This window comes from Diceros bicornis, chromosome 26 (assembly GCF_020826845.1).
Source record: "Diceros bicornis minor isolate mBicDic1 chromosome 26, mDicBic1.mat.cur, whole genome shotgun sequence".
NCBI lineage: Eukaryota > Metazoa > Chordata > Mammalia > Perissodactyla > Rhinocerotidae > Diceros > Diceros bicornis.
Genome location: NC_080765.1, coordinates 14,978,742 through 14,995,491, shown reverse-complemented (window position 1 = coordinate 14,995,491; position 16,750 = coordinate 14,978,742). Strand labels below are relative to the sequence as shown.

The following is a 16,750-nucleotide window of genomic DNA, read 5'->3' as shown; positions in this document are numbered from 1 at the left end:
GTGTGCCGCTGCTCCGCCAGCGCTGCCGCCCTCGCCCACCGCCCGCCCGCCGCCCGCGGCCCCTCGCGGCTTGGCAGGCTCCCCTTTGTCCGCCTCGGCCCGCCCAGCGCCGAGCTCCCGGTCCCCGGGCCGGCTGCCCGCAGCGCTCGGTGCTGGCTGGGCGCGCAGGGGGCGGGGGCCGCGGCTCGCCCCCCGCCGATGAGCCGCCGTGGAGCGCGGGCGGACGATGGAACTCCACATCCTGGAGCACCGGCTGCAAGTTGCCAGCGTCGCCAAGGAGAGTATCCCGCTCTTCACCTACGGCCTGATCAAACTTGCCTTCCTGTCCTCCAAGACCAGGTGAGCGCGCGGGGACGCGGCGCCGGCCGGGGAGAGACAAAGAGGCGCACCCGGACGGCTGTCCTCGCCACCGCCGCTCGGAAAACAACTTCGAGCCGCGGGGAGCGCCCCCGCCCCGCCGCTCGCCTTGTTTTTGACAAAGCCACTCAATGTGCCCTCGAACGGGGTCCTTCAGCCCCGACCGCCCCCTCCGATGCACCCCCGCCGCTGTCTCCCCTTATCTCAGCCCCCTCCCTCCTATCTCCTCCCCGAGATCCGGAGGGCCGGGGAGACTGCAGTGACGAATCCGTGAATGAATGAACGAACGAATGAATGAATGAAAAACAGGTGTGGGGACGCGGCCGTGGAAAAAACAAACTAACACCCCACCATCCCCCAATCCCTCGGTTGGGCTGGCCCCCGTCGCCAAGGCGGAGGGAGGGGTTCTGCTGAGCGCGGCTACCCAGAGCAGAAAATCATAAAATCATTAGTGGGTGTTTATCTCAAGGTGCCTGCGAGGATTGCGGACGGCGGGGGAGGCTGGGGGCGGGCAGGGGAGGGGCTGGGGGTGAGGGTCGCGGTGGTTCTTTCTCCTCCGGGTCCGGGAGGTGGGGCGGGGGGGGGGGCGGGTTGCTGAACCCTCGAAGGGGGAGGAGCAGGCCTGTTTATGGCTCTGCCTTGAGGCTGGGCTTGGATGCTGCAGGGGGAAAAATAGTTGAAGGCCTTGGGAGGTTGGAAAAAAAAAAAATCAAGTTGGATTTTCCCATTTCCAGGTAAGGATCTGACTTTGTGAGCCCCGGTAAGGGCTTGGATTAGGGTGTTTTTTTAAGGAGCCCAAGCCCAGTGAAGTGTGAGTGCAATCTAGTGCTGTAACTTAAATCCCGTGTTTGTCCACCATTGTGACTGTTCGAAGGGATGAAGTAGTTGCTGGTTGGGTTTTTCAGGGGCTGGGGCCGCCGTGGTTTTCCCTCCTCCGAAAATGAATGAATAAATTACAGGTCAAGGTTAACGTTAAAATGATGGGCCCTTAGGCTGTCCCCTTGGGCCCTGAGCTCTGGGGATGCAGGGAGATAATTCAATCCGAGGCTCTTATCTGCCTGTTAAAGTTCTTGCCTGGAAATCTCACTTGGATGTGTGTGTCTGAGCGGGCAGCTCAGTCCCACCATTGTTTGTGAGACCTAGCGAGATCTGCCAGTGGCATCTTGTTTACTTTCTTCTCTGGCTGCTTGGTGGGGTATGGAGGGTTGAAATCTTTGCCTTTGCTGGGCCTTGGCTCCTTTGATTGAAAAGGTAATTATTAAACAGGTCATTTGAAAACAAAAGCCAACAGCTCGGATTCTCAACCCCCCCCCCCCCCCCCCCCCCCCGCCCTCACAGGCCCCTCTGGCTGTTGACATCCTGTGCCCATCCTACATCTACCTGCCCTCTGCCCCCCACCCGCTAGCCTGTCTTGAGATTCCAAGGCTGGAGGTAAGAGAAAACGGCCTTGTTTTTCCAACCCTTGGCCCTCAGCCCCAGGCAGCCCCCTGAATGATTTCTCGGCTACCATTCAAACCAGGATGATGACTCAGGCTGCGGCTGTGCGGGGCCTGGGTGCTGGGATGGGGGGGCATTTGGGGGCTTCTTAAAAGGCAGCAAAGGGTGACTCCCTCTGCCCCTTTCCGTTTATGGAGGGACTGGCCCTCTTCCTGCCCCCACCCCAGAATCCAGTTTGGAAGGCTCATAGACAGGCATGTCTTGGGGGTGAGCCCCTGCTGACCTGTCTGACCAGCGAAAGTCTACCCCTCAGTGGGTCGAACTTAACTCCCTCTGTGCAGGAGGCAGCTGGTCTGAGGCCCAGGTGACCAGTCCAGTCTCAAGATGACTCAGAGGTCAAAGGTCGTCTCCATGTCTCCAGGGTCTGGCTGTAGGAAGTGCTTGAGCACATTTGGCAGAGGGCTGAAGGCCTGCCTCTCCGCACTCTGGGCCAGGACACTGGCTTCAGGTTGTGGCTAGCCCCCCCCTTGCCTGTGTGACCGTGGCAAGGTCCCTTTCCTCCTCTGGCCCTCAGTTTGTCCATCTCTAAAATGGAGACAGCACCGCTTGGCCCGCTGGTTTTCACAGAGCTGCTGTGTGTAGCAGGGAGTGGCTGTGGACAATGGCTTTTTAGCAAGTAAAAGAGCTAGTAGGATGTGGATATAGTCTTTAAGCTATTTTTAATAATCAGTCATCCAGGTAGAACTTTTGGTGCTGTTTGATTCTTCCATCAGGACCTGCCCCCAAGTGGTGGCCTGTAGACCTGTCATTTTGTCCACCCCACCCCCAACCTAAGTTTAGCCCAAACTAGTGCAGCATCCCCCACCCCCGCCATCTCAGTGCTGCCAGTTTACAGGTTTTCAATCGCTCCCTGCAGGGGGGATCCTTGGCATGGCATTCGAGGTCTTTTGGGATCTGGATCCCGAATCCTCATCTTTAGTCACTCCCTGGCAAATACTCTTTGTTGTTAGTGCTGTCAAGTGGATTCTGACTCCTAGCGACCCTGTGTACAGCAGACGGAACGCTGCCCCGTCTTTTTGAGCTATGCTCTCACCTTCCGGCGCTATATCAGACAATGCTCCGCTGTTATTGGGTTTTCATGGCCAATTTTTCTGGAAGTGGGTGGGCAGGTCCTTCTTCCTAGTCTGTCTTAGTCTGGAAGCTCTGCTGAAACCTGTCCACCATGGAGTACCCTGTGGGTATTTGAAATATCGGTGGCATAGCTTTCAGTGTCACAGCAACACACAGCTACCACAGTATGATAACTCATGACGAGTGGTGTGGCTCCCTGACCGGGAAAAAAAACCCGGGCCGCACTGGTGAGGGCGCCGAATCTGACCACTAGACCACCAGGGCTGGCTGGCAAAAACTCTGGTGACCCACAGTTTACTTTATCCTTCTCTTCACACCTCCATGCTTTAATGCTCATGCGTCTCCCATCTCTGCCTGGAACCCCACCTCCCCCCCAGGAAATCTCTGTTCAACCCTCCAGATCTAGTGGAACTTCCCTGAACCCCACTTCCCTCCACCGCCAGCAGGCTTAGTCACTTCCTCCCTCTTGTGTCTACCTGGGTGGGTGCTTGGGGAGGGGTATGGCGTTGATAGATACCCATTCTGTGTGCAGGTGCCCCTGGGTCCAAGAGATGTTGAAGTACCCTGCCCCTCTCTCTTTGAAGCCCAGAGTCTGGTGAGAGAGAAGGAAGAGGCGATCACAATACAGCAGGGTAGAGTCAGGGAAGAGGAGTCTAGTAGGGTAGCTGAGGGGTCTGGGGGACTGCCTGAGGGAGCCTGGGAGGCTTCCTGCAGGAGGTGGCATTCGACCTTAGGGCTTTAAAATAGGAATTAGCTAGGTGGGAAAGGGAATCCTGGTCCCAGATCCTGTGTCTACCATGGTACGATTCGGAATTAGGTTTTACACCTGCTTTGCAGGGAAGGAATCGAAAGCTCAAATGTTAAGTGACTTGCTCAAGGTCATGCAGTAAGTGGTACAGCTGGGATTTGAATCTCCATCTTTCTGGCTTAAACTCACAGAGGTTTGCTATCACAGGTTGCAGAAGACGCCCATATTCACCAGTTATGGCCAGTCCTTCTCTTGGCTGCGTGCTGTTCTAAAGGCTTTAGGAGCACAGAGTGGAGCCTGTGGGCTTTCTGTATGTCCTCCGCCTGCCTTTGTGGGCCTTTTCCTCTGCCAGCAATGCTTGTCCCTCACCACCTCCCATCTAGACTTACTGCATCCTCACCTTAACCTTTTGTCACTTCGCAACTTTTGTCCATAGCAGTATATCATTTGCTTGTCTCATTCTCCCACCTGGATTATAAACCTTACTCTCAGGAAGCTTTTTGTGTATCTTTTTATACACCCCCCATCCCCCTAGATAATAAAGCTCTCTTTGTTTCACCGTCTATTACAGAGAGGTGAGGACAGTGGGTTCGGAGCAGTAAAATGGGTTCCTCTAGGTCACAGAGCTGGGAAGAAACAGAAGTGGGATTTGAACCAGCTCCTTTCTCGGCTGTGCTTAGCACACTGCTTTGTAGGCGCTTAGTAACTGCCTATTTGATGGATGTCCGACTCGTGCAGGGAGTGACCCAGATTTCAGCTGGAGTCTCTGACGAGTGCCCTGGGGGCTGGAAGAGGCTAGGCAGGCAGAATCACACCTGGAGAAGCCTGGCCAGGGCCCCTGCCCCGCCTCTCCGGGCAGCATGTGGGTGTGGCTGGAATAGGGGGAGCAAGCCAGCTGAGTGCACTTATTCTAGGCGCAAAGCTGGAGGGTGAGACCCTGGGTGAGCGTCCTCTCCGCCCTTGTGCTAAACCTGAGGTTCTGGGCCCGCTGCAGCCCACCCACCTCTCTCTCCAGCCTCATCTCTCCTGGCTCCCACCCACGCAGATTATTTCTCACCTGTGCACACACGCGCACACACACACACCCCCTGTGATGTCTCCAACCTCAGGCCTTTGTTCTGTCTGCCTGGAATGTTACTCCTTGCCCTACCCCCTTTGTATGCTCATTCTTCTAGATTCCATTAAAGCCTCACCTCCTCCAGGAAGTCTTCCGTGAGTGCACAGCTGAGCTCAGACTCTTCTCTGGTATGATGGGCTTAATCCTATTTTTTTTATTTTTTTATTTTTTTTGTGAGGAAGATCAGCCCTGAGCTAACATCCATGCTAATCCTCCTCTTTTTGCTGAGGAAGACCGGCTCTGAGCTAACATCTATTGCCAATCCTCCTCCTTTTTTTTTCCCCAAAGCCCCAGTAGATAGTTGTATGTCATAGTTGCACATCCTTCTAGTTGCTGTGTGTGGGACGTGGCCTCAGCATGGCCAGAGAAGCGGTGCGTCGGTGCGCGCCCGGGATCCGAACCCAGGCCGCCAGCAGCGGAGCGCGCACACTTAACTGCTAAGCCACGGGCCGGCCCTGATCGGCTTAATCTTAAAAAGATTAAGTGTGTCCTTAAGAAGATGAAATGTGACCAACCATGGACTATCAGCAGGATGTTTTGGGCTGCAAATAGCAAAAAGCCATGACTTACTTGGTGTCAACAATCAGAAGTTTGAACTTTGCATGATAAGAGGTTATGAGTCGGGCTAGTCTGTGGTTGGTTGACTTGAAGGCTTGATGATGTCATCAAGGACCGAGGTCTTCCTGTCTTTCTATTTATTTGGCTGTCTGTGGCATGATGCTGTGGCTCTCTGACTACTGGCTGGGGCAGGTCCAGGCATTATGGGCAGTGGGGAGGAAGTCCAGGGGAGAGAAAGGGTTGCTACCTCCCGGGTGTCTGTGAGAAGACCTTTCCAGGAACACACCCCTCTCCTGGACAGACTTCCTCATCACATTGATCAGGATCGGGTCACATGAGCGTGCCTACACCAGTCACTGGCACAGGGAATGAGACCATCATGGACCAATCAGGACTCACGGCTGCAGCTGGGGCCTGCCACCTGGGGGCTTGTGGCCACGGAGAGGGGGAGGCTAGTGTGGCTCTTCTGGGACTCGGATTTCCTCTCTGTGACCCCATAACACAAAACGGAACAGTTGCAGTCACGTGTCACATAACAACGGGCGACATATACAACAGTGGTCCTATCAGATTAGTACCACATAGTCTAGGTGTGTAGTGGGCTGTACCGCCTATGTTTGTGTAAGTACTCTCTGTGATGTTTGCCCAACGACGAAATCATCTAACAATACATTTTTCAGAACGTGTCCCCGTCATTAAGCGATGCATGACTCTAATAAGTATAAAGTAAAAACAGTGATGACAACTCCAAGTCGAGGCTGTAATGTGACACAGCTGGGATTTAAACCCAGGAAGTCTGGCCGTGGAACCTGTCCTGATGACCATTTGGCCAGGCATAAAGCACACTGGTTTGGACGCCTCATCCCCAGGAACCGCTTAGCAGAGGTATCACTGAGAGGCCATAGCAGAGCGAGGAGGGGGGCAGGGGCAAAATCCTTATCCTGAAATGCATTCAGGTGGCAGGAAGCTGCAGCACGCTCTTTTTGCCCGTGAAATGCTCTTATCTGCATTCTATCCTAGAAAGTCCATCTCGTTTGATTGGCAAATACATCACCTAGGAGAGTCTGCAGTGAGCACGTATCCACAGAAACCCATGCTGCCCACCTGGGCCAGATCCGCTGTCCGCAGGTCTCGGGTATATTTTGGCCTGCATGTGTTCATTCGTGTCGCTGCCTGAGGGCAGTCTTGCCAACAAGCCACAGTGAGCGTTAAAGACGCAAGAGGCATTTATGGGAGAAAAGTTCAAAATTGCAAAAAGTCCATCCAAAGCCCTTGTTTTCCTGAGTGCCTTGGGCTCAGGCCACTGTTTGATTGCAGTTTAGGGAAAGGCAGTCTGGCAGGGGAGTCAGAGCCCTGGGACCCAGCATTTCGGGGGAGATCCTAGCACTGCTACATCCTGGCAGTGTGACCTTGTGCAGGTTGCTTGACCTCTCTGTGCTGTCAGTTTCTTACCTTTAAAGCAGGGATAACGATCCTGTCTACTGCCTAGGTAGTTGTGAGGACTTCAGGAGACAAAGCATGACAAGCACTTCAAATAGTGCCTGGTCCGCTGTAAGCTGTGCTAAGCACTAGCTGAGAGAAAATGCCCTGGTTAAGCTGTCCAGCGCCAATCTGTGGGGGCAGAGTTTAAAAGTCCAGGGTTCGGAGACTCCCTATGCACACACAATCACACTCTGATTCTAGGAAGTGGAGATTCTGTCACTGTCCTCCAGGAACCTAGCCGAGGACACCAGTCATTTAGGGCCTCTGAAAGGGGCAGCCAAAATCCTGTAGGACCCCAGAGCTGCAAGCAAGGAAGGCTTCCTAGAGGAGGCGGCACCATTTGAGCTGAGGCTGGGTAGAATGGGAAGATGTCAGGAGGTGGAGGTGCTGGGGACGAAGGAAGACAGGCTGGCAGGGAGCAGGAGTGGGTGGGCACAGATGGGTCAGGGGAGGGGTGCGGGTTGAGAGACCACAGGGTGGGCCCCAGAGCCATTTCCCACGCCTGCCCGGGACAGTCATGGCCTGCTGCTGCCCCAGAGGAAGAGGCTGGCTCAACCCCAGCTCCCAGGCACCGGGTATGGAAGGCACAGGGTCGTCCTCGGCCTGCCCCACATCCAGCTGCTCAGCGTGGTCCACGCCTCCTCACCCATGCCCACTGCATCTGCGGTGGCCCATCCTCGTCATCTCTCCCCTGAATTATCCAAACAACCTCCCCACCGCTCTGTCTGCGTCCAGGGCGGTGCAAATTGTTAGCACAGCCAGAGCCGTCTGGGCAGGAGCAAAGGCCTGGAGGCTGGAACAAGAAAGGTATATGCAGAGTGCAGGCTGTGACTTGTGGGTGGTGTGACCACAGCTTGGGGTTGGTGCAAATTGGTAGGTTTTGTTCATGCAGAAACCCTGCAGCATGCACCTGCCACGTGTAGGGCCCAGTGGGAAACACAAAAGGGGCTGCTTTCTGTCCAGTGGGAAGAAAAGGTGTGCTTTCCACCAAAGGGAGAGAGTGAGAGGCCAGAGGCCCAGGGAGAGGGGACAGCTGGTGCTACAGGGGCTGAGTGGAGGCCCTGTGGCCCAACCACAGGTTGGTGCTGCAGTGGATGTCATGGTTCACTCGGAATCCCTGACTGCATCTTGGCCTTGCTCAAAACCCTCCTCAGACTGCCCCCTGCCCCTGGTTCACTCTCCTTGCCTGGCATTGTGAATACTCCTTGATCTGACTTCTTCTGTCCCCTCTGGCTTTGTCCTGTGTCTATACCACACATGCCCTATTTTTAGAGTAACTGTGGTAGTTTTTAAATGTCCCAAATTCTTTGACACTCTTCTCTTCAAAAGCTAGAGCTCCCCACCTTTAAGAGGGGTCTGGATTAGTGACTTGCTTCTAATGAGTAGAAGGTAACAGAAGTGGTGCTGTAAGGCTTCCGAGGCTAGGGCGTAAAAGGGTAGCTTCTGCCTGGCGCGCACTCCGCTCTGTTTCTCTCTTGGATCCCTTGCTCTGCGAGGCCAGCCGCCATGTTGTGAGGACACTCAAGCAGCCTGTGGAAAGGCACACCACAGTGGAGAGGAAATGAGGCCTCCCACCAATAGCCAGCCTGTGAGTGTGGCCTCCCGCCCCAGGCAAGCCTTCAGTGACTGCAGCCCCAGCCTTAACTGTGAACTCACAAGAGATCCTTAGCCAGAAGGGTCCAGTTGAGCCCCTGCCAAATTCCTAACCAATAGAACTGTGAGAGATAGAAAAGTGTGTTGTTGTTTCAAGCCACTGAGTTTTCAGGCAATTTGTTATGCAATAGATAACTAATACAGTGACTATGTAGTTTATCATCCAAATGGGGACACTTATGAGAATAACAGGGAACACAAAAAAGAATTACCCAGAACAACAGGGCAGACCAGAAAGTGGGATGGCCCTAGCTTTAGTCCAGCCAGACAGCTCTCAGAAGTCCTTAAACCTAACACAGCCTCTTCTTGGAGTCGGCTCAAGCACCACCTCCTCCAGGAAGCCACCCTGGGGCTGGGCGAGTGGCTTCCTGGCATCTCCTGTGCCTCAGGGTGTAGGTTGGAAGGGCTGGTCTCCCTCTGTCCTCACCCCAGGTGCATGTCCAGGCCTCAGGACATGTGCTCCACGGCACTGAGTCATCTCCTGGGGTCCAGAGAGGCACCTGTAAAGGACTGAATTGGTCTCTTCTGAGCCTGCACATGGCTGGCATGTTTTTTTCTTAGAACAGACCTCTGGTATGAGGAAGCAGCCTGAGTAAACCAGCCTAGTCCCGCCCGTGCTGGAGCAGTTGGATTCTGGTTGTGCCTGTGCTGCCCTTGAGCACAAGTAGACAGGCCCTCCGAGATCTCCAGCAGCTGGCAGTAAACCCAAACCGTTAGCCACTCGGTTTGTTGTGAGTATATTAAATTAAAACTTCTAAGGGGAAACTCACCTCTAGATGCCTTACACTCATCCTTGCCTTAAATATAATATGTTGGACATACTCTGACCTCTGAGATCTATGCTTAAAAACTTGGGGTCTTATCTGTCCACCCATGTTCATAGCAGCAGCATTCACAATAGCCCAAAGCTGGAAGCAACCCAGGTGTCCTTCAGCAGATGAATGGATAAGCAAAATGTGATCTCTGCATACAATGGAATATTATTCAGCCTTAAAAAGGCACGAAGTTCTGACACATCCCACAACGTGGATGAACCTTGAGGACGTTATGCCAGGTGAAATAAGCCAGTCATAGAAAGGACAAATTCTGTATGATTCCACTTACATGAGGTCCCTGGAGTAGTCAAATTCATGGAGACAGAAAGTCGAATGGTGGGTGCCAGGGGGTGGGGGAGGAGAATGGGGAGTTAGTGTTTCATGGGGATAGAGTTTCAGTTTTGCGAGATGAAAAGAGTTCTGCAGATTGGTTGCACAATAATGTGAAGGTACTTACTACTGAACTGTGCACCTAGAAATGGTGAAAATGGTAAATTTTATATTATGTATGTTTCAAGAAAATTAAAAAAAGAGAGATAGGAGACTGACGAGTGTGCAGAAGCAAAGGGCATTGTGGCCAGTGGATGGTGGATCTGGGCCGAGGGAAAGAGCCAACACCTAGGGAGACAGCTGCTCTGAGCATGTTCTGTATTAACTCATTTAATCCTCACACAAGCCTTATCATGTTGGTACAGTTACTGGTCCCATTTCACAGATGAGGAAACTGAGGCACTAAATGGTTCAGTTCCCTTGCCCAAGATCACAGAAACCAGTAAGTGAAGAGTAGGGTGTTTGTTTGTTTTTTTGTGAGGAAGATCAGCCCTGAGCTAACATCCAATGCCAATCCTCCTCTTTTTTGCTGAGGAAGATTGGCCCTGGGCTAACATCCATGCCCATCTTCCGCTTCTTTATATGAGACGCCACCACAGCATGGCTTGACAAGCGGTACGTCAGTCTGCGCCCGGGATCCAAACCTGCGAACCCCGGGCTGCCAAAGTGGAGTGCGCGAACTCAACCACTATGCCGCCAGGCTGGCCCTGAGTAGGATTTTTTTTATGACAGCTTTATTGAGATATAATTCTCTTAAACTACCCTTTAGTAGCTTCTAGTATATTCACAGAGTTGTGCAACCATCACAACTAATTCCAAAACATGTTCATGACCCCAAAAGAAACCATGTCCATTACTCAGTCATTGCCTGTTCTCCAGCTCACCCCCAGCCCCTGGCAACACTAACTGACTTTCTGTCTCTGTAGATTTGCCTGTTCTGGACATTTCATATAAATGGAGTCAGACAACATGTGGTTCTTTGCGACTGACTACTTTCACTTAGCATGATGTTTTCAAGGTTCATCTGTGTTGTAATATGTAACATGAGTTGTTAGGAGCCTCATGTGTCAGTGTGTCATTCCTTTTTATGACTGAGTAATATTCCATTGTATGGATGGACCACATTTTGTTTCTTTATCCATTAAGGGATGTTTCCACAGTTTAGCGATTATGAATAACACTGCTGTGAGCATCTATGCACAAGTGTTTGTGTGAGTGTGTGTTTTCATGTCTCTTGGGTGTATATCTAGGAGTGGAATTGCTAGGTCGTAGGGTAACTCTGTATTTAACCTTTGGAAGAAGAGCCGGGCTATTTTCTACAGCGGCTGCACCATTGAACATCCCTGAGGAGCAGGGATTGGAACCCAGGGTCCCTGGCTGCAGAGTCCATGTTCTTAAACAACCACACTAGCTTAGTGTGGTAGGAGCCTGGAGGCCCTTCCCAGCTGGGTGACCACAGTCTAGGCTACTGAACCTCTTGGAGACTCGGTTTCTTTGTGGGCAAACAGCATTATGGGAAATGAGAGCCTGGATAAAGCCCCTGGCCCGTGGCATCTTCTCCCCATCGTCCTCCTGGTACCAAGCTTGAGGGAATTTGGTGTCATTTAAGCAGGCGCACCTGTGTGAGTGGAGGTGAGGAAGTGTCACGTGTGGGCTCTGGTGGTTCTTGGGGCCCTCGGAGACAGCGCCCATGGACCTCATGTTTCTCCTTGTCTTGAATGGGTGGTCGCTGCAGTGGTGGGCTCCGGGAGTGTTAAGTTGGCGTTGGGGTGGCCACACCTGGAAGCCCTGGTGGGGTGTCAGCGGTGGAGGGCGGGCTCCGTCGCTGACCCAGACTGGGCTGTGGCCACGTGACCTGAGCTGAGGCTGCCGGAGGTGAAGAGGACAGGAGGGAGGGTCAGGCCAGGCCCCCTCTCCTCCTGTACAGCCCGCACCCTGGGCACGAGCTAGGTGCTTGGTTTCAAGGTAGGGTTAACTTCCCTCCGCTGAAACCAGGCTGCCCCTCCTGGACACCACCTGGACTTTCCTCCCCACCCTCAGGGCCTCTACCCCAGGCCTGTCTTCCTTTTGACCCTCCCACCCCATGATTTACTCCATTTCTTGAGCAGGAAAGGCAGTGGGTGGAAATTTGTTCTCGAAGTTCAATCTTTTTCCTTTAGATCTCAAAAGTCACCAATGCAGTGACCTATGTTATGACAGATTTAGAACAAACACAGCTTAACCTTGGAGATCTTTTCTGAGAGCCTACTACGCGCCAGGCCACAGTGGGGCTTTCCATCATTTACGCTCACCATGGCTCTGTGGGAAGGAGGGGTTGACCCCCAGCCGGCAGGAGGCAGCTGCTCTGTAAGCCGTGGATGTGTAGCAGATTGGGGTTCAGGGCGGCTCCCCACTCCCAGCCCTTCTCCGCCTGTGCCCACCTCTGCTCATTCCTGCTGCTAACTCTGGTCTTGTGCTGAGGGCCGTTGCTCAGGGGATGTGCGCATAACTGTCAAGAAAATGTGTTTTTGGGGCCGGCCTGGTGGCGCAAGCGGTTAAGTGCGCGCGCTCTGCTGTGGTGGCCCGGGGTTCGCCGGTTCGGATCCCGGACGTGCACCAACGCACCGCTTGGCAAACAATGCTGTGGCGGCGTCCCATATAAAGTGGAGGAAGATGGGCACGGATGTTAGCAAAAGAGGAGGATTGGCAGATGTTAGCTCAGGGCCGATCTTCCTCAAAAAAAAAAAAAAAGAAAATGTGTTTTTGTTTATTTATTTATTTTATAATTTTATTTATTTATTTTTCCCCCCAAAGCCCCAGTAGATAGTTGTATGTCATAGCTGCACATCCTTCTAGTTGCTGTATGTGGGACACGGCCTCAGCATGGCCAGAGAAGCGGTACGTTGGTGCGCGCCCAGGATCCGAACCCGGGCCGCCAGCAGAGGAGCTCGCACACTTAACCGCTAAGCCACGGGGCCGGCCCAAGAAAATGTGTTTTTAATCCAAAGTCCACCACTTACCAGTTCTGTGACCTTGTTAGGAGCCTCAAAGGGTGCTCAGTTTCTTCGTCTTTAATAAACCGATGTGACCTCAATAAAATAAAATAAAAAATGGGCATTGTAATATCGACCTGTTTGGGTTGTGTTGAGGACTCAATGGGAAATTTCACGTCGAGGTCTTGGGTGTCTGTCTGACACACAGTGAGGTGGTTATTTGTATGAATTCGACGGATATTTACTGAAGTTGACGTTATTTACCGAAGTGCACTGGGCTGGACTGCAAGTGTCAGTGAGGGGCCGTGGTGGCCTCTGCCCCCACAACGATGACAGTCTGTTCTTCGGAATTATTGGAAGGGCCGATCTGACAGTTGCAGGATGGATTGACTTATTCTGGGTTTTGTTTGACAACGGGAGTGTTTTCAGATTGGCCGAGCTGTGGGGACTGACATGGACTGGCCCACTGGCCCGAGGGCCCGGGGAGAGGAGGCCAGCAGGGGAGGAGGCAGCTATAGGGACACAGACCCCAGAAGCTTGGGGGCCAGGCAAGTGGCCCGCCGTAAAAGCAGCTTGTCAGAGCCAAGAGCTCTGGTGTCTTCCAGTCGGCCTTTTAAAGGCATGAGCTTCTGCTCCCAGCAAGGTCTTGGGAACCGTTCTCTGCCCCATGCACTGGGCCACTGTACCTGGCTGACACTCGAACACCCCAGCCTTGGCATGTCCCAAATGGTACTCATCATCTCCCGTCCAGACCTGCTCCACCCTCCTCTGTGTCCCCACATCCATCCGTCTCCCCCACATCCAGCCCGTCTTCTGGCCCTTTCTCTAATCCCCCCTCCTCTGCCCGCTGACTGCTTCCTCCATCCCCCTCCACTCAAGCCCCCTCACCTGACCCTGGCCCTCAGGAGGAGGGTCTTGTCCCCTCTAGGCCTCTTCCTCAGCAGAGGGGCAGCTTTGGTTTGCACAGAAATCTACTCCCTTCTTGCACACGTCTGAATTGTTCTGAGATGGGGTCCAGGCCCCGAGCGTAGCCCCCGAGGCCCTGCCCTCTGGACTCAGCCCCCCCGCCTCCCTAAGCCCCTGCCTTCTTCCCTTATTTCCTGGTTCATTCTTGCTACCCATCCCCCTGCAGTGCCCGTGACCCTCTTTTCTGACCAGGACAGCCTCCAGATGTCCCTGCCATCTGAATTCGGTGCCCTGGGTCTGCCATGTGCTAGCTGTGCAGCCTCGGCTGGTCCCTTCCTGGCTCTGAGCCCTGCGGTCCTCGTCTATAAGACGGGTCAGCGATAGTGCCAGGCCGCCACGTTTCATGCAGCCTGGAATGTTTGGCCTCAGTGAGAACAGGTGTCGCCAAAAGCCAAGCCTGACGAGAGTGGGGGGCCGTGTTTGCAGTCTCAGGTGGGCTTGAGCAACAGGGCTCTTACATGCTCCTCATTCCCACGAGTCCCCGCGGGGCCTGGCCCTTCTCTGTGGTCTTCAGGGCACAGAAAGGGTGTCCATACTGTGCTTTCTGTGGGAGAGTTTAAATGTGGCATCAAAGGCCTCAGGATGGGTACAGAGTTGTCACCCCAGCTTTGTGAAGCAATGCAGGGTGAGCCCCAGAAGTAGGGAGAAACCCCATCCCAGACCCATTCTTCTCAGGGGTTAGGATTTGGAGCCTGGAGTCGCATGTGGAACATTGACATGGGGCCGGGTGGTGGAGTTCTGGGGGTCCTTGACTCTCCCCCCCTTAACTGCCTTGGGGACATGGGGGCAGGGCTCGCAGGGGCAAGAGTTGCCCCCCAGCCCTCCCAGCCAGGAGCTGGGATTCATTTCTGAGCTCTGATTCATTTCTCCCCGTCCCACGGTGTGGCCCCGGGCAGGTGCAGCTCTGGTGGGTGGGGGGGACCCCATGGGGAACTGCCGGGGAGAACTCATTTGCACCCACACAGGCTGGACCCCCAAGCTGAGCAGTCCTTTTGCGACGGGTCATCCATGCAGAGTATCACGTTGGGAGTGGGGGGACTGGAGGTGTTCCAAGGGTCACCTGTAAATGATAAGGCACCATATTGGCCCCTCGAGCCCGGCCTCCGAGGGGCCCCAGTGGGCAGCCCAGATAAGGAGAACCTGCGCTTGAAGGCAGTGAAACCGCATTTCTTTTTTTCATCTGCTCTTTTCTCAGTACTCTTCAGAGGAATTCTATTCAGATTCCCCCCCAGCTTCCGTTGGCCCACCCCCTCCCCCAGTTCTGCCGTCCACATTAGCCCGGTTCAGCTGCCTGTAGTTGTCAGTTTCTGCTGGAAAACGGAGAAGGCAATGGCACCCATGTCCCAGGGCTGAGCCGAGGGGGTGGTGAGGTCAGACAGATAAAGTGCGGAGACCTTGCCTGGTCCCGGGTCCCAGCGCAGTGAGGGCTGCGGGGCTGGGAGACGATGGAGATGCTGAGATTCCGCGGTATCCACCTGCACCGCGGGCTGCACTTGGTATACAGTTGTGCTGCTAAAATGTCCTGTGAAAAATCCAACCACTAGAAAATTGCCTCGTCTTAATGCCCCAAGAAGTGCTGTTCTCAAAGCCCAGGACCCCTGATTCTTCCTGTAGAATAAAGGTTCTAGCACCACCCAACTCCCCACACACGTGTCTGTCTCATGAGGGCAGGTTCCCAGCCTCGTCCCCTCTCTGACCAAGGTCAGGGGCAGGTCACAGAGGGGCCCAAGGGAGCAGTTCAGGTGAGCGTCTAGGCCGGGAAGCCTGTGCCCCTAGCCTCCCAAGGGCTTGTCCGTCACCCCAGGGGGGAATCAGGTGCATTGGACAGGGGCTGGAGGAGACAGAGGCTGCACAGTGGAGAAGGTTCTTTCTTTCTGTCTGTGGTTTCCTTACACCTAGTGTGGGCCCTTGCCCCTCGAGGCTTCCTTCTTCCCCACCAGTTCACAAGTGTGTTTTGACGCCTACTCCATGCTGAGTGCTGGTTCCGTGAGGACTCGGACCCCGACCCTGCACTCGTAGACAGCATGGTGGGGGAGACAGCTCTGAAGCTCTTGATCATGCTGTCATCTGGTGAAAAGAAAGTCCTCAAGGCACAGGGGAGCTTGAGGTACAGAGGAGGAGGTACCGTTGAGTCTGGGCGGGTTAGGGAGGACTTCCAGGAGAGGTGGCATTGAGCCAGGCTTGCAGCATTAAGGTAGAGAAGGGACTTCCCAGAAGGAAGAACAGCATGTGCAAAAGCACAGAGGCCTGGCCCGTGTGGCTCAGGGTGTGGTGGAGCAGCGTGGGGGCTGGGAGAGTGGCTCTGTGATGAGGGAGAGCCCAAGGGCTCTGTCCAGGCTGCTCGGACGGGATCTGGGTGCCGACCTAATCCCAGGGCCAGAGAAGGGTCAAAGGGGAGGGGAGGGCAGGCAAGGAAGAGGACAGCTGGGGGAAGGGCCCGGAGAAGTAGCCCAGTGGAAAAAGGACTGCGAGAGAATGGGGTGTGGAAACCCGAGACTAGCAAAGTTCCACTTCTGGGTGTATGTCCCAAGGAATTGAAAGCAGGGTTTCAAACAGGTATTCGTACACCCGTGTTCATAGCAGCACTATTCACAATAGCTAAAACATGGAAGCAGCCCAAGTGTCCATTGACGGATGAATGGATAAGCAAAATGTGGTATATACTTAAAATGAACTATTATTCAGCCTTAAAAAAGAAGGAGATTCTGACATGTGCTACGACGTGGATGAACCTTGAGGGCATTATGCTAAATGAAATAAGGCAGTCACAAATAAACAAATGTTGAATGATTCCACGTATATGAAGTACTTAGAGTAATGAGATTCACAGAGACAGAAAGTAGCATGGTGGGTGTCAGGGGCTGGGGGAGGGGAGAATGGGGAGTTACTGTTCCATAGGTGTAGAGTTTCAGTTTTACGAGATGAAAAGAGTTATGGGGATGGATGGTGGTGATGGCTGCACAATGATGTGAATGTATTTAATGTCACTGAACTGTACACTTAAAAATGGTTAAGATGGTGAATTTTATATTGTGTGTATTTCAATCCAATAAAATACACACTGAGCAATGACAACAAATCCAGGCTAGCAAGGATGAGAAGAAAGGCAAGGGGTGGGGTTGCTGTGGGGAGAGGATCGTCAGTGAGAAACAGCGTATGTCCTGGAGTCTTGACAGATCCGAGT

General features: G+C 53.6%; 1 protein-coding gene across 1 annotated transcript in view; it reads left to right on the top strand.

The window, feature by feature from the left end:
• The first annotated feature begins 5 nt into the window (after positions 1-5).
• CASTOR2 (cytosolic arginine sensor for mTORC1 subunit 2) overlaps positions 6-16,750 on the top strand; it is a 73,670-nt gene continuing 56,925 nt past the window's right edge. Inside the window, exon 1 of the mRNA XM_058569468.1 lies at positions 6-339. Coding sequence (XP_058425451.1) covers positions 227-339 — 113 coding nt within the window. The 5' untranslated portion in view covers positions 6-226. The remainder of the gene's footprint in view (positions 340-16,750) is intronic.